Source organism: Penicillium expansum, assembly GCF_000769745.1.
Source record: "Penicillium expansum strain MD-8 chromosome Unknown contig167, whole genome shotgun sequence".
Lineage (NCBI taxonomy): Eukaryota > Fungi > Ascomycota > Eurotiomycetes > Eurotiales > Aspergillaceae > Penicillium > Penicillium expansum.
In genome coordinates, this window is record NW_015971534.1 from 84,032 (window position 1) to 97,464 (window position 13,433).

Genomic DNA, 13,433 nt, shown 5'->3' on the forward strand with positions numbered 1-13,433 from the left:
TGTTTGTTATTATTCGTATTAGCTTGAAACCCCCTTTTCTCCCCCCACTTTACTTTCTTAAGCTCCCGAGGTCTCTCACCCTCTCAACACTCATTCTCTGTGCCACCAGGGAGTGATTTTGCCGTTATTTTCTTTCCAATCGGTTGATCGGTTAATAAGACCCCTTTTTTCCTCCCTGGCGCTTAAGCTCCAGCTTCCGGGGTTCCGCGCTCTCGCCCCTTGGGCCTTCGCCTCGTGTCGCCCCCCGAACGTGACCCCTCTGATGAGTCTCGATTCTTACAGCCATGTCGCAAGTTCCGCGAGGGAATGATGAAGGCTCGCCAACTTCCTCTAAGAATCAGTCCGGCTACGCAGTCAACAACGGCCTCATCCCGCGGGACTATTTAGCTCGATCTGATCAACGGCCTGGACCTGCTCCTGGTTCTCGACATATCACACCTTCCCCGTTGCATACAAGCTCCCTGCCTCAGTCCTACCGTGTCGACAGCTCTGAATCATCCCAGAGTCCCCTATCTCCGAAATCCGGCAACCCTGCTCCCTCCCAGAATCGGTCGCCAATCACTCGTGTGGCCAATGCACAATACCCTGCGCCACCCTTTAGCACTAGTCAGGGTCTGTCGCAATCACCAGAAATGGTAGGAACAGGATCGGGGAATGTAAGCGGTCGACCTGGTGAGAGCAGTAGGCCGAACCCAACCCGCGCGCCGGGCCCCGATCGATCTGCCTCTTCCTCCGTCAGCTCTATACACTCGATGCCGGGAGATCGCGCACCCAATCGTGCCATGCCTCGGACCTCATCGATTGACTCTGCTATTTCATCCCTGTCCTCCAGCTCTCAGAGATCGGCCTTTGACGTCAATGCTCTGAGTTCAGCCGACATTAACAACCTCATCAATGCCGCTGGATCTGCCGAGGCTGTGATCGTGCACCTCTTGAAAGAGAAACACCAAGCGGCCTCTCAGAACGCGCAACTTTGGAAATTGGTTGACAAACAAAGGACCTTAATCCTCGGTCTTAACAAGGATTTAGAGCGTGCTTTCCAAGAAAAGGATAAATATCGGAAGAAGCTTAAAGATATACAAGACGCTCCGCCATTGCCCGTTGCGCCCTTAGCCCCCGTGGCTGTACCGAGCAGCGACAAGGAGAATTTGTCGCGGAAACCCGACCAACCATCGATTGTCCCACCATCTGAAGCCTCTCAGCGGGGCTTCGAAAATACCACAAGCCCAGTCTCTGCTACAGATCTTCCATCCCCGGTAGGAGACGGAATGAGCAGGTTTCCGCACCCAAATCGCAAACCACCCCCTGCACCTTTGAATCTACAACAAGCAGACAATAACAGGGCATCTTCAGCTTCAGATTCAGATTCCGGTTCCGATTACGGTGACGACCAGGATATAAATGGGATTCCGAATGAGGGCCGTGGGCGAAGAAAGACGAGAGAGCAGGACGACCAGGACCGCGAAGCTGCGCTACAAAAGGATATGTTTGAGGCTACCGGTCCTGCGGGCCCCGCTCAGGCATCGTCCTCTCATAGCTCCCGGGATACAGCTACATGTAGCCCGGGAACGGTTCCTAGGGAGCTTTCTACGAGATCACCGCCGAATGTGGGGGATTCTAACTCATTGGGGTCGCTTTTGGGCTCTCGGCCGCCTCCCGCTTCGTCCTTTAATGGGCGCTCTATCGCCGCCATGCCCATGAGCCCTGGACTGCCTTTAAGCCCGAGACCAGAAGATCGACCTATCAATTCACCCATGCCTCGCATGCCACGAGACATGTCTGCTTCTATGGCAGCCGGGTATCAGACGCCAGGGTTGCCGCTCTCGCCAAGAATGGCCAATCACCCCACGGGCTTTGCTCCCATCCCTTCTGGACGTCCTATCCCATCAATTGATCCCACAGTCATGATTGATAGCCCGAGATCTGCACATTTCCCCGACAATCAAATTCACCGAGGATTGATGTCTGATGAATATCAAGGCCTGCTTTTGCCTCCGAATGCCCTTCCTCTGGTTCAAGTTAAAGTATCTTCGTCTCGGCTTCGTCCCTCCAGGAACAGCTATATGGTGTCCAGGCCCCTGGATGAGGAGCCTGTCTTTACTCTCAGTGTGATCCTGCGGTCAGAGATGTCAGAGCTATGGCGAGTTGAAAAGGTCATCGGTGCTTTGCCACAACTGGATCAGAAAGTCCGACAATCCTCTCCATTCGCCGGCAAATTACCGGATAGAAGTATATTCAGCGGACACTCCCCTGCTAAGGTTGATTTGAGACGTGCCGCTCTAAATGCGTACTTCGACAGACTTTTGGATACCCCAATGGATGAGAATGCTGCCCTAGCTATCTGTCAATTTTTGACAAGTGATGCTATTGAGCCACGAGACGACGAGACAAGTCTCCTGAAGGGTCTCGCCCAGACAAGACCCGATATGCCACGTGGACCAGACGGAAAGCCTCAAAAGGAAGGTTACTTGACTAAACGGGGCAAGAACTTTGGTGGCTGGAAAGCGAGATACTTTGTTCTCGATGGACCTGACCTGAGATACTACGAATCCCCGGGTGGCCCACACATGGGTACTATCAAACTTCATCATGCCCAGATCGGCAAGCAATCACCAAAATCCACCGAGAGTGCTTCACCTCCTGGGGGCGAGGAAGACTCTGACAACCAGTATCGCCATGCATTTTTGGTTCTGGAACCGAAGAAAAAGGATTCTTCGGCACTCGTTCGGCATGTTCTTTGCGCCGAGAGCGACGAGGAGCGCGATACATGGGTCGATGCTCTCATGGAATATGTTGAAAATGCTTCCTCCGAGAATGAGGGACGTGGCAGCGTATCCTCCAAAAGTCAGCCTCCGTCTCAAGATGAATCCCAAAAGCAACTACTCTCCGGAACCGAGTCCAAGTCTAAAATTTTCAATGGAAGCAAGAGATCCGGCCGAGGAGTTGATAGCCCTGACCAGGATCTAGGAAGCTCTGTCCAAGGTTTCAGCTTTGAGGATGCAGTGCAAGCTGATCCTCCGACTATTGGTTCCACTCTTGAACAAGCTCCTCGGTCCCCACGACCCCCGGCGGCTTTGTCAACAGAATTCAGGGAGATGAACATGTCTTCTCCCGATCACACAATGCAGTCTCCCAGACTGATATCTAGGCCCACGAACGGCACAGTCATCCAGGACGTGGAAGCCTGGGGCAACAAAGCAAAGACATCGACGAAAGAGAAGAAACGCAGTATCTGGGGTTTCCGCACCAGGTCCTCTTTCGATCTTGCCGCCCAGGCCAGCAGCGATACATTAGTAGCAGGCAACAATGTTGAGCGGACAGGTCCTGTTAGACCTGTATTCGGTATACCCTTGGCAGAGGCCGTACAAGATTGTGGACCGCCCGGAATTGATGTGGAGCTACCAGCAGTGGTTTATCGCTGCATTGAATATCTCCATGCCAAGGAAGCAGCCTTGGAGGAAGGAATATTCCGTCTAAGCGGCTCCAATGTGGTGATCAAAGCCTTGAAAGAACGCTTCAACACTGAAGGTGATGTTGATTTCGTGTCTGGAGATCAGTATTACGACATTCATGCTGTGGCTTCTCTCTTCAAGCAATACCTTCGAGAGCTCCCGACGACAGTCTTGACCCGAGAGCTTCATTTAGACTTCCTTCGCGTTCTCGGTATGTACACATCCGGTGTTGTGTTCTTTTCTCCTACTGACCTAACTGAACAGAACTTGACGATCGCCAAAAGAAGGTCGCTGCCTTCAACTCTCTAGTGCATAGATTGCCTAGGCCCAATCTAGCCTTGCTACGGGCTCTATCACAGTTCTTAATCGAGATTGTGAACAATTCCGATGTGAACAAGATGACGGTCAGGAATGTGGGCATTGTCTTTGCCCCGACTCTCAATATCCCGGCGCCGGTCTTCTCGATGTTCCTCACGGACTACGACAGTATCTTTGGCGATACTGATTCGAGCTTTGCCAAGTCGGGTACAGAACTGACAGTCGAAAACACTCTCTCACCTGATGATATTCGTTCCCCACGCCACCAAATGTTCTCGGATCTCCCTACACCTTCGTACCAGCAAACTTCGTTCCGCACCGCTGGTGATGCGAACGGTCCTTCCGATGGCCCCAGAACACACTACGACACTGGCTTCACCCCGGTGCAACCTAGCTATGACCAACCGACATCCAGACATGAGCAGTACAACCAACCTCCCGGTGCCGGCACTTCGTATTCTTCTTTAAATGGCATGTTGGGGCCTGACTCGGAAGACACTCGCTCGGCAAAGTCGAAACGACGGGAGAGTTCCATGCTCTTTATGGATGGTAAGACCCAAGCACGAGACAATCCTCATGGCCTTTACTAATCTATACCATGAAGATACTTCCTTCTACCAGGGCAAGTGAATTATGATTCGCTTTTCACTGTTCTTTTCTTTTTCTACGCCCTTTTGATCTTGGACTGTCCGAGTGGCCATGCCGCTCTTATCCGGAAAAATTACGACTTGCACGACTGCGGAATGATGACTTAACCCACTTGGCAATCTCAGCCATCAAAGTCGTGAGGGAATGTTCTAATGATAATGGTAATCGAGATGCGGTTACACACCAAATTTGATGGGTTATCCATCTTGGAGTTAAGATTTCCCATGCCATAGTTAGCAACTTTGGCCGTCGTTATACCCCCTTCTTTTTTTTCTTCTCTTCATTTTCTCCTACTTTTTTGCCCTTTCATTTCTTTCCCCCCTATTTCAGCGTTTCCACTATGGCTTGATGTCCATACATTATTATCTGCTCTTATTTATCTGGAAATTTGGTCCACGGTTACGCGATATGGAGGCTGGCATGATTTGCCGATTTATTTTTTACAATTTATACGATTTGTGATGGCGGAATACAAATTTCATTTCATTTATACGTAACATCAATTCCTGTGGCCTCGCTCACTCAGAATCGTTTCGTACGTTCTCCTCTCCAGAGACCCATCACTTCACCGGTCTCGCTTGTCCAATCTCGGACACCATCTACCAAGGCCTTGGCCATTCCCTTGTTCTTGGATTTGCCATCAGAGGGACCTAGGCCAGTGGGTTTGGCCCCGGTGGCATACTCAGAGCCCATGCTTGGTAACACGTTCTCCCCCGCGCTCAGACTAACAAACAGAGCGAATGGAACGAGCCACACGCACAACCCAAAGTACGAAGCCACTTCGGAGAAAGAAGGCATTTCATCGTAATTAACTCCATAGGGTTGACGCCAGTTGTTCGACGGAGGCAAAGGCTTCGAGAAGTGGCGGAACCATAGCCAGTGGTTGAGACCGACTAGAAGGCAGGAGAGGAGGAAAAGAGGGTCGGACAGTTTCACGACGGGGAATCGGCGCAGATTGCTGGCGTAGACCACGTGGGAACCAATGCTCAGCAGACACAATGACACGGGGAAACGGTCAATTATCATGAGCAGAACTTGAATCGCGATGATGCCGTAGATCAGACGGCTCAACACCCGGCGTGCAAGAACCGTGTGTTCTTCCACAAGCTCGGATAAATAGTAGAGTCCCGAAGCTGGAGTTTCAAAGGTCAGCTTCTCCATTGTTGTTAGGATTCCATGTAGCTCCATACCTATGGCTAAGGTGAGAAAGGCAAACCCGACAACCACCCCGAGATATCCGACTAGCGGTAGAATCCACATGATGCTCAGTAAAATATAGAGCTGTCGAACGGTGACAGAGTTGAAAAGTAATGCAGGAGGCAATCGGCCTCAGAGAGATTCGAGATGCAATCGGAGAAACGTGGACGTTTTGGGGTACGGATGCCTCAGGCAGCACCACCAAAAATAATTTAATGAATTTCTAAACTTCAACTTACAACGCAACTTGCACATTCAATACCACACACCATGTCGCGCCCTGAAGATATCCTGTATGACCGTCTAACCCTACTTCACAGATCTTGAAGAATAAAAAAAAACTAATCCCACATCTGCAAAACTCCAGCCCTCCGGACTTGTTCTACAATGACAATGAATCGCGAAAGTATACGAAGTCCTCGCGAATCCGCAACATTCAAGCCAGCATGACGAGTCGCGCACTTGAACTCCTCGACCTAAAATCTCCCTCCTTCATCCTCGATCTGGGCTGCGGCTCCGGTCTCTCAGGCGAAATGCTCTCCGAAGTGTCCCCCGAAGAAGGCGGCCCGCACACATGGGTCGGGATGGATATTTCCCCTAGCATGTTGGACGTGGCTTTACAACGCGAAGTGGAAGGCGACCTATTCCTCGCAGACATCGGACAGGGCGTTCCCTTCCGACCCGGTACATTTGACGCCGCAATCAGCATTAGTGCCATCCAGTGGCTGTGCAATGCGGAATCCAGCGATGTCAGTCCTGAAGGTCGTCTGCGACGCTTCTTCGAGGGTCTGTATGCCAGTCTTCGTCGGGGTGGACGTGCGGTTTGCCAGTTCTACCCGAAAAACGATGTCCAACGGAGCATGATCAGTGGAGCTGCAATCAAAGCTGGCTTTGGTGCGGGTATCCTGGAAGATGATCCCGGCACTAAGAGCAGCAAGTTGTATCTTGTTCTGACTGTTGGTGGTGGTGGTTTGACCGGTGATATTACTGGTGTTGTGAATGGCATGGATGATGTTAATGTCCTGGATGCGAGACGGAAGGCTACGGAGATCAATAATGCTCGTGGACCACCCAGGAAGGGTGACAAGGCTTGGATTATGAACAAAAAGGAGCAGATGGCCAAGAAGGGCAAGGTCGTCAAGGCTAGCTCGAAATACACTGGCCGGAAACGACGAATCGCTTTCTGATTGAACTGCTTTTGTTTACGGGCACCGCTGGGCGTCTTTCGTGGATTCAATCAAAAAGAGAAGAAAGGGGAGAAAAAGGAGAAAAAGCCTGGATGGAAAGAGCGTTCAAATCATTCCCCCTCAAGTACATAACTTTCACCCATTCTATCTGTGTATGCGCATTCCCTTGGGCGTTATCCACACGCCTGAATCGGAATTTGAGTACATAGTATTGTCGAGGGATGCTCATGGGGTTTACCTACATACATATTCGACTCTGGTCAAGTTAGTCGAATGTGAGGTGAGGTGTCTGCTAGAGGCCTCGCAACGGGTTGGAGGTTTGGAGGTTGAGCTCTTTACCTTCTGGGCACCGTGATATGAAGTTGGCCCATTGAAGATTCATGGCCTTCTTTGATGTTTATACCCAAATATTAATGCAATGAATGTCCATGTTATGATCACAAAAGAAAAATTGTCTATTGCTATAACTTGCCTGGGAACGTTTCGAGCTAAATTGAAAGGAAAGATAATACATCAAATGAGGACCACACCGGCCAATTCACGGTGTGCAAAACACATTCCAAGAATCAGCGGGCAGCATCCTCAATCGTAGCGGTAGGTATATTGGAGCGCGCGGGATTCCAAAATTTACAGAGACGCCTCCATCTTGTCCAGAACAGCCCGGGTGAACTCGTGAGTGGTAGCCTGACCACCCATATCGCGGGTCATAGTGCGCCTAGAAGAACAAAGTCAGCATCGTAATTTTTCAAAAGGGTATTATTGGGTATTGGTTCGCTCACCCTTCACCGATAACATCGTAGACAGCCTTGGAAATGCGGTTGGCGTGATCATCGAGACCAAGGTGGCGCAGAAGCATGGAACCAGACAGAATCATGGCACTGGGGTTGGCCTGATCCTTGCCCTTGATGTCAAGACCGACGTGACGGCAGCCAGGCTCGAAGAGAGCAACATCACGGCCCATGTTGGCACCGGGGACAAGACCAGGTCCACCAACGAGGGCGGCGGCGATGTTGGACAGAATACCACCGTAAAGGTTAGGCATGACCATAACATCGAACTGCTGGGGGCGGGACACAGCCTGCATGGAAGCGTTGTCCACAATCATGTCGTTCACCTCCAGGGTGGGGTAGTCCTCAGCGACCTTGTGGAATGTGCTGCGGAAGAGACCATCGGCCAGCTTCATGATGTTGGCCTTGTGAATGCAGGTAACCTTCTTGCGGTTGTTGGCAAGGGCGAAGCTGAAAGCGAACTTGGCGATACGCTCGGACTTGGCGCGGGTGATGATCTTGAGGGACTCAACAACACCGTTGACGGACTGGTGCTCGAGGCCGGAGTACTCTCCCTCGGTGTTCTCACGGATAATGCAGAGGTCGACATTCTTGTGGCGAGTCTCGTAACCGGGGATGTTCTTGATCAGAGAGATGGAGGCATAGATGTCCAGCTCCTGACGCAGGGCAACGTTGAATGACTGGTGGCCCGAGCGCTCAATAGGAGTGTGGAGGATACCCTTCAGACCGAGCTTGTTGCGCTTAAGGGAAGCCAGAGACTCGCGGAAAAGCTCCTCGGAGTGCTTGTTACCGGCGTCAACACCGCTAACATCGACCTGCTCCCACTCAATGGGAACGTTGTCGGCCTTGAAGATGGTCTTGACCGACTCGGCGACCTCAGCACCGATACCGTCACCTTATCGAGTGTTAGTCCAGAGCATGCGCCATGCAAGCAGAGAATGCGCGAAATGTGTGTGGCATACCAGGGATGAGGGTCACGGTGTACTTGCCACCATACTTGGTGGGCTTGAAGATGTCCGACTGAAGACTGGCGAAGGCTGCGCAAACTCGTTAGTGGGGATTTCGAGGTACGTCAGAGAAGATCAATGGGCGTACTTCTAGCGGGAACAGAGCGACCGAGAGACGAAGCTGCGGAGGCACTGCGGATCAGAGTCTATAGACAGCAAGGACAGGTTAGCCAAAGCCGCCCCCAACTGCCTTGAAAAGGATTGCAATCGCGGACACACGGAAACACGGAAAAAGCAAAAATGGTGGAAAACATACCCGGGCAGGCTGTGCCGTTCTAGAGAACATTTTGGAATGATTGAGGGTTAAACAAAGAAATTGGGACGGAATCTCAAATCACCAAAGGAGAGGGGGTTGGAAAAGGGAATGAAAACGGGAAAAAAAGGCTCCGGATGGGCTCGGCATCCAGCAACTTGTGGTTAGCGCCGGCCCGATCTTATCTCAAAAGGATCAACTCCCCCAGGACCTCTCTACAACAAACAATGAAACAATAAATCTACATCCTTATTGATTAACCCACCCGAAACTCAATGTTCTTTCGCCGATTCTTATTCATATCCTCTTCTGGTCCTCGAATGTCACACACCTGAGGTCACTGGTCAACTCGAACAAAAGATATCTACGATCTTAACTAATATGCTCTAGATTAATTCACTTGGCTTATTAGCGTGTCTGTCTGTCAAAGCATTCGAGATCATGGCTTGCCCTAGATCCTCTTTATACGAGACCTGAATTCATTATTTGAGTGGCTAGCCGAGACCTGTCAATAAGAACCCTATTCAGAATGGGCGATCTCGAACAGTACATCTATTCGGGCTGATGTCCGTCTACAAAGGACTCTATTGAGGAACATGCCTCTATTCAGAGTATCGAGTTCTTCGAAACCCATGCCCAACATGCTCTTCTCAATAACGAGACTATTGAACCAGCGATGGTACCTGATCTTCACGAACATATAAACCTCGTTGCCGTTCGTCTTCTCGAATTTCTTTTATCCAGACATCTCCATCATCGAGCTTTCTCAGTATCTGTCCTTCGCTCTTCAAACCAACTTGCCAATTACAAACCCCCGGTTTCTCCTTCAACCATCAAGATGAAGTTCACCTCTGTCGCTGTCGCCGTTGTTCTCGCCGCTGGCACCGTCCAGGCCGCCGCTACTCCTGGTGGTCCCAGCACAACTCTCCCCAAGTGGTGTGGCCACATTGGCCAGGGCTGCAAGCGAACTGCCGAGGCCTCCGTCGATGTCAAGCGCTCTGCTGATGCTCTCGCCGAGGCAATGGCCAAGAACTTGCCCCTTGTCCTTCAGAAGTGGTGTGGTCACATTGGCCAGGGCTGCTACAAGGCCAAGCGTGCCGCCGATGCCGCTGAGGAGGTCAAGCGTACCAGTGATGCTCTCGCTTATGCCATGGCTGCTCTCGAGGAAGAGGATGACGAGTAAAGGTACGCTATAGTTTCATTTATCCTATCCATGGACTCAATTGACTGACTTTTTCCAGTGTCTCCTTTGCTTTGAATTCCGTGGTGCTGCATTTATCGATAGAGATTCCTCGATAATCTCTTTTCAATTACCGATATGCACGACACCATCGACTACTTCTTTCGATATGAAAGCACTTATGGAAGCCCAGTTGGCATGTGATGGATTGGTTTATGCGTTATGAAAATGCCAATGGCGAACACTCTTTTATCTTCACCGTTGGTCATGGCGTTGGTTTCTGATTAAATCGGCATTTGAATTGTGGGGGTTGATGGATCATTACCCAAAGAAACATGTATCTAGAATCAAAGAATTCCATCTCCTTTTCACACCCCATTTCAATTCAGAATCCTAGAAGACAAGATGTTCCGGGCAGCTCAGGTGGCTGCTAAATTCAGCTTTAGATTCAGAGCGCTTCTTTAGATATTCCTTAGGCTAGAGAGGGAGCTTTAAGACCTAGTTGGCATGCTTCCTTTTATACTAGCCGGGGTATATAGAAGCGAAGGGGTGGGAAGAACAACAATGATATAAAAATATGTACAAAAGGGATTCGTTTCACTAGAACTATTTATGACAGAACTAATGGTGGTACACACCACAGCTAGGGTAATATCGTCTCATCTCTTCAAACGCACCGTAAGTTGATTCCATCGGACCAGCTTTTGTCAGCTCCCACCATTGCTGGCCTTGATACACCGGGTCTTTTGAGCCAACATAGGCTTCACCAGTGGTGGGCTCTTTCGGGAGATGAGAAGCTTGATTGGCAATGTTCTCATAACCAGATACCATGTACGGCTCAGCATCAGCGTAGGAATTTCCATCTGCACTGTCGTCCATGGCAGAATCGTGCATAGCAAAGTCCCCAGCAGAGGCATTGGCTTCATTTCCAACCTGCGAGTAGAGCTGCCACATCTGGATCAACCGTTCTCTCTGTTCTGCATCGGCGTTTTGGAAGAGTGCAAGCTGATCTTGGGTAAAAGCATTTGGGTCAAGACCGTGATGTCTCAGAATATCAATGCTTGAAGGTTGCTCTGTATGCTGGGCGACTCTGTGGGCTGAGTGGTGGTAGTGCTGGGTAATGCTGTATGCAATTTCTGGCGCTTGGGATGGAACGATGGTTTCTCTAGGGGCAGGATGCAGTTGCGTCATACTCATTTGTCTATCAAACAGAGCTGAAAGTTCGTCTTGCACTTTCGAGTTGCTTTCGGAAGCAGACATCCCGCACTATATATATACATCCTCCTGGTCAGGTTCCTTGGCATAAGAAGGCAAGAACGAGAAGAATCTACCTGTGTACAGTGAGGGTTCTCGATAAAGGCGGCGAGTGAATTCGAGATATCGGAGGCATGCCCACAGTGCGGGCACTGATGTAGGATCGAGGAAGACATTGCGGGGTGGATTTCTGTATAGTTCAACAATATCCGAATGAATGGGAAGATGTCGGAACTCGATTCAAATTTTTGTTGCCTAAAACTGAATACAAGAAAGAATTTAGAGAGATCTGTCTTTTGTTTAGGTCGAGGGGCAAAGATGCCCAAGTGCTTGTTCGGTTGGGCTGCAGTCCGAAGGGGGGCCACTAGGAGATGTCTAAATGTTATACTGCATGTTATGTCTACAATATACCCATAATGAACCCAATATATGGTTATAGTGTTTCCATGTTGTATCCATGATATACACAATACTACAGGGTACTCAAATAGTACCTACAAAGCTTGTAGAGAAGACATACAAACCAAAGTACCAATTAGGTATCTCAGGGTCATGTGACTGGAAGCTCTCAGGCAACCCCGTGACGCGACAGCGTCACTGCTTAGTGCCTAGGAACCTCCGTTATCATCCCCAGAGCTTCCAACCTCACCCTACCTATCCATAGTCACCCTCCAAACCGACCATTCTCCTCCCTTATCTGTCCAATATACAGATTAACTCTCTCGATCGCCCGGCCTACCCACGGTGACGTCCGTTGTTTCTTAAACCTCACCGCATCGCATTATCACCAAAATCATGGTCAGTCAGCTTCAGATCTACACAATCTTCTATATTGTATCTCAATCAAGCTAACCGGGTGGTTATCTAGACGTCAATCGGCACAGGCTACGATCTCTCCAACTCGGTGTTCTCGCCAGACGGCCGGAATTTCCAGGTAACCAAACACAACCCAGCTCAAAGAGCCACAAGCACCCAGCTTCACGCTGCTGACTATACCATCTAGGTCGAGTATGCCGTCAAGGCAGTCGAGAACGGAGGCACCGCCGTCGGTATTAGATGCAAGGATGGTGTAGTGTTGGCAGTGGAGAAGATCATCACGAGCAAGCTCCTAAAGCCAGGCGCGAACAAGAGAATCGCAACAGTCGATCGCCATGTCGGAATTGTGAGACCCCATTTTCCTATTGTCATATCGCCTCTGCCCAAATGCGTTTTCATCGACACCATGCTATTTAGGGAATGCTTTGAAATACCCCGTCACTAATCTGGCTTCTTTCTACCAATGCAGGTATCCGCTGGACTCGTCCCCGATGGTCGTCACTTTGTTTCCAGAGCTAGAGATGAGGCTTCCTCCTGGAGAGGCACATACAAAGGTCCCATCCCGACCTCTGCATTGGCCAATCGCTTGGGTGGGTATGTGCAGGCGTACACGCTCTACTCTAGTGTACGGCCCTTTGGTGTAACTGCTATTGTTGGCGGGTGGGATACCGAGGCGGAGCTTCCAGTTGATGGACAGGTTGGCGATGGACCTAAGTCTGGCTCCGGTGGAAAGGTCGAGGGTGCCAAGGCCGGAGGCCCTGGTCTATACATGATTGAGCCCAGTGGACTGTATTGGGTATGTTGAGACTTGTTTGAGCGTGTATGTGATTGAATTTGCTGACAATAATTGATAGGGATACTACGGTGCTGCTACTGGCAAGGGACGACAAGCCGCCAAAGCCGAACTCGAGAAACTGGACCTGACCTCGGGCACTCTGTCATTGGCAGATGGTGTGAAGGAAGCTGCCCGCATCATCTATGTTGCCCACGAGGACAGCAAGGATAAGGACTTCGAGCTCGAGATGACGTGGATCAGCTCGGTCGATGGACCGACCAAGGGTCGCCATGAGGAGGTTCCCAAGGAGCTCCTCGAGGAAGCAGAGAAAGCAGCAAAGCGGGCTCTGGAAGGGGACGATGAAGAAGAGGAGGACAAGGGTCAAGGCGAACAGATGGAAGAGTGAACATGTAATAGATTATGCTCCCAAAGAATTATGGTTCTGTGAAGGTGTCTCCTTTCTTACTCCCACGAAAAACAATCTATCACGAAGGACCAAGTTGTTTAAGGTATTTAAGTTCCAAAAATCCACATCACATATGTTAGAGGGTTCCATCG

The 13,433-nt window shown here is 50.2% G+C and overlaps 7 protein-coding genes across 7 annotated transcripts; 4 read left to right on the top strand and 3 right to left on the bottom strand.

Annotated features, from left to right (window-relative positions):
* Positions 1-284: 284 nt before the first annotated feature.
* PEX2_051300 (GTPase-activating protein BEM3) lies at positions 285-4,400 on the top strand (the record flags this gene model as incomplete). Its single annotated transcript, XM_016742405.1, has 3 exons — positions 285-3,663; positions 3,717-4,319; positions 4,375-4,400. 3 exons carry the CDS (start codon positions 285-287, stop codon positions 4,398-4,400), a joined length of 4,008 nt encoding a protein of 1,335 aa, XP_016592845.1.
* A 540-nt stretch (positions 4,401-4,940) lies between these two features.
* PEX2_051310 (uncharacterized protein) lies at positions 4,941-5,678 on the bottom strand (the record flags this gene model as incomplete). Its single annotated transcript, XM_016742406.1, has 1 exon — positions 4,941-5,678. One exon carries the CDS (start codon positions 5,676-5,678, stop codon positions 4,941-4,943), a length of 738 nt encoding a protein of 245 aa, XP_016592846.1.
* A 207-nt stretch (positions 5,679-5,885) lies between these two features.
* PEX2_051320 (18S rRNA methyltransferase BUD23) lies at positions 5,886-6,802 on the top strand (the record flags this gene model as incomplete). Its single annotated transcript, XM_016742407.1, has 2 exons — positions 5,886-5,908; positions 5,983-6,802. 2 exons carry the CDS (start codon positions 5,886-5,888, stop codon positions 6,800-6,802), a joined length of 843 nt encoding a protein of 280 aa, XP_016592847.1.
* Positions 6,803-7,429: 627 nt separating this feature from the next.
* Positions 7,430-8,883, bottom strand: PEX2_051330 (isocitrate dehydrogenase (NAD(+)) IDH1; the record flags this gene model as incomplete). Its single annotated transcript, XM_016742408.1, has 5 exons — positions 7,430-7,517; positions 7,582-8,485; positions 8,553-8,627; positions 8,686-8,743; positions 8,854-8,883. The coding sequence occupies 5 exons, from the start codon at positions 8,881-8,883 to the stop codon at positions 7,430-7,432; spliced, it is 1,155 nt and encodes a 384-aa protein (XP_016592848.1).
* An 805-nt stretch (positions 8,884-9,688) lies between these two features.
* On the top strand, positions 9,689-10,033 carry PEX2_051340 (mating alpha-pheromone PpgA; the record flags this gene model as incomplete). Its single annotated transcript, XM_016742409.1, has 1 exon — positions 9,689-10,033. The coding sequence occupies one exon, from the start codon at positions 9,689-9,691 to the stop codon at positions 10,031-10,033; it is 345 nt and encodes a 114-aa protein (XP_016592849.1).
* Positions 10,034-10,651: 618 nt separating this feature from the next.
* PEX2_051350 (uncharacterized protein) lies at positions 10,652-11,227 on the bottom strand (the record flags this gene model as incomplete). The annotated part of the gene is made up of 1 exon (XM_016742410.1): positions 10,652-11,227. The coding sequence occupies one exon, from the start codon at positions 11,225-11,227 to the stop codon at positions 10,652-10,654; it is 576 nt and encodes a 191-aa protein (XP_016592850.1).
* An 852-nt stretch (positions 11,228-12,079) lies between these two features.
* On the top strand, positions 12,080-13,281 carry PEX2_051360 (proteasome core particle subunit alpha 7; the record flags this gene model as incomplete). The annotated part of the gene is made up of 5 exons (XM_016742411.1): positions 12,080-12,082; positions 12,153-12,218; positions 12,288-12,446; positions 12,570-12,896; positions 12,955-13,281. 5 exons carry the CDS (start codon positions 12,080-12,082, stop codon positions 13,279-13,281), a joined length of 882 nt encoding a protein of 293 aa, XP_016592851.1.
* Positions 13,282-13,433: the final 152 nt, after the last annotated feature.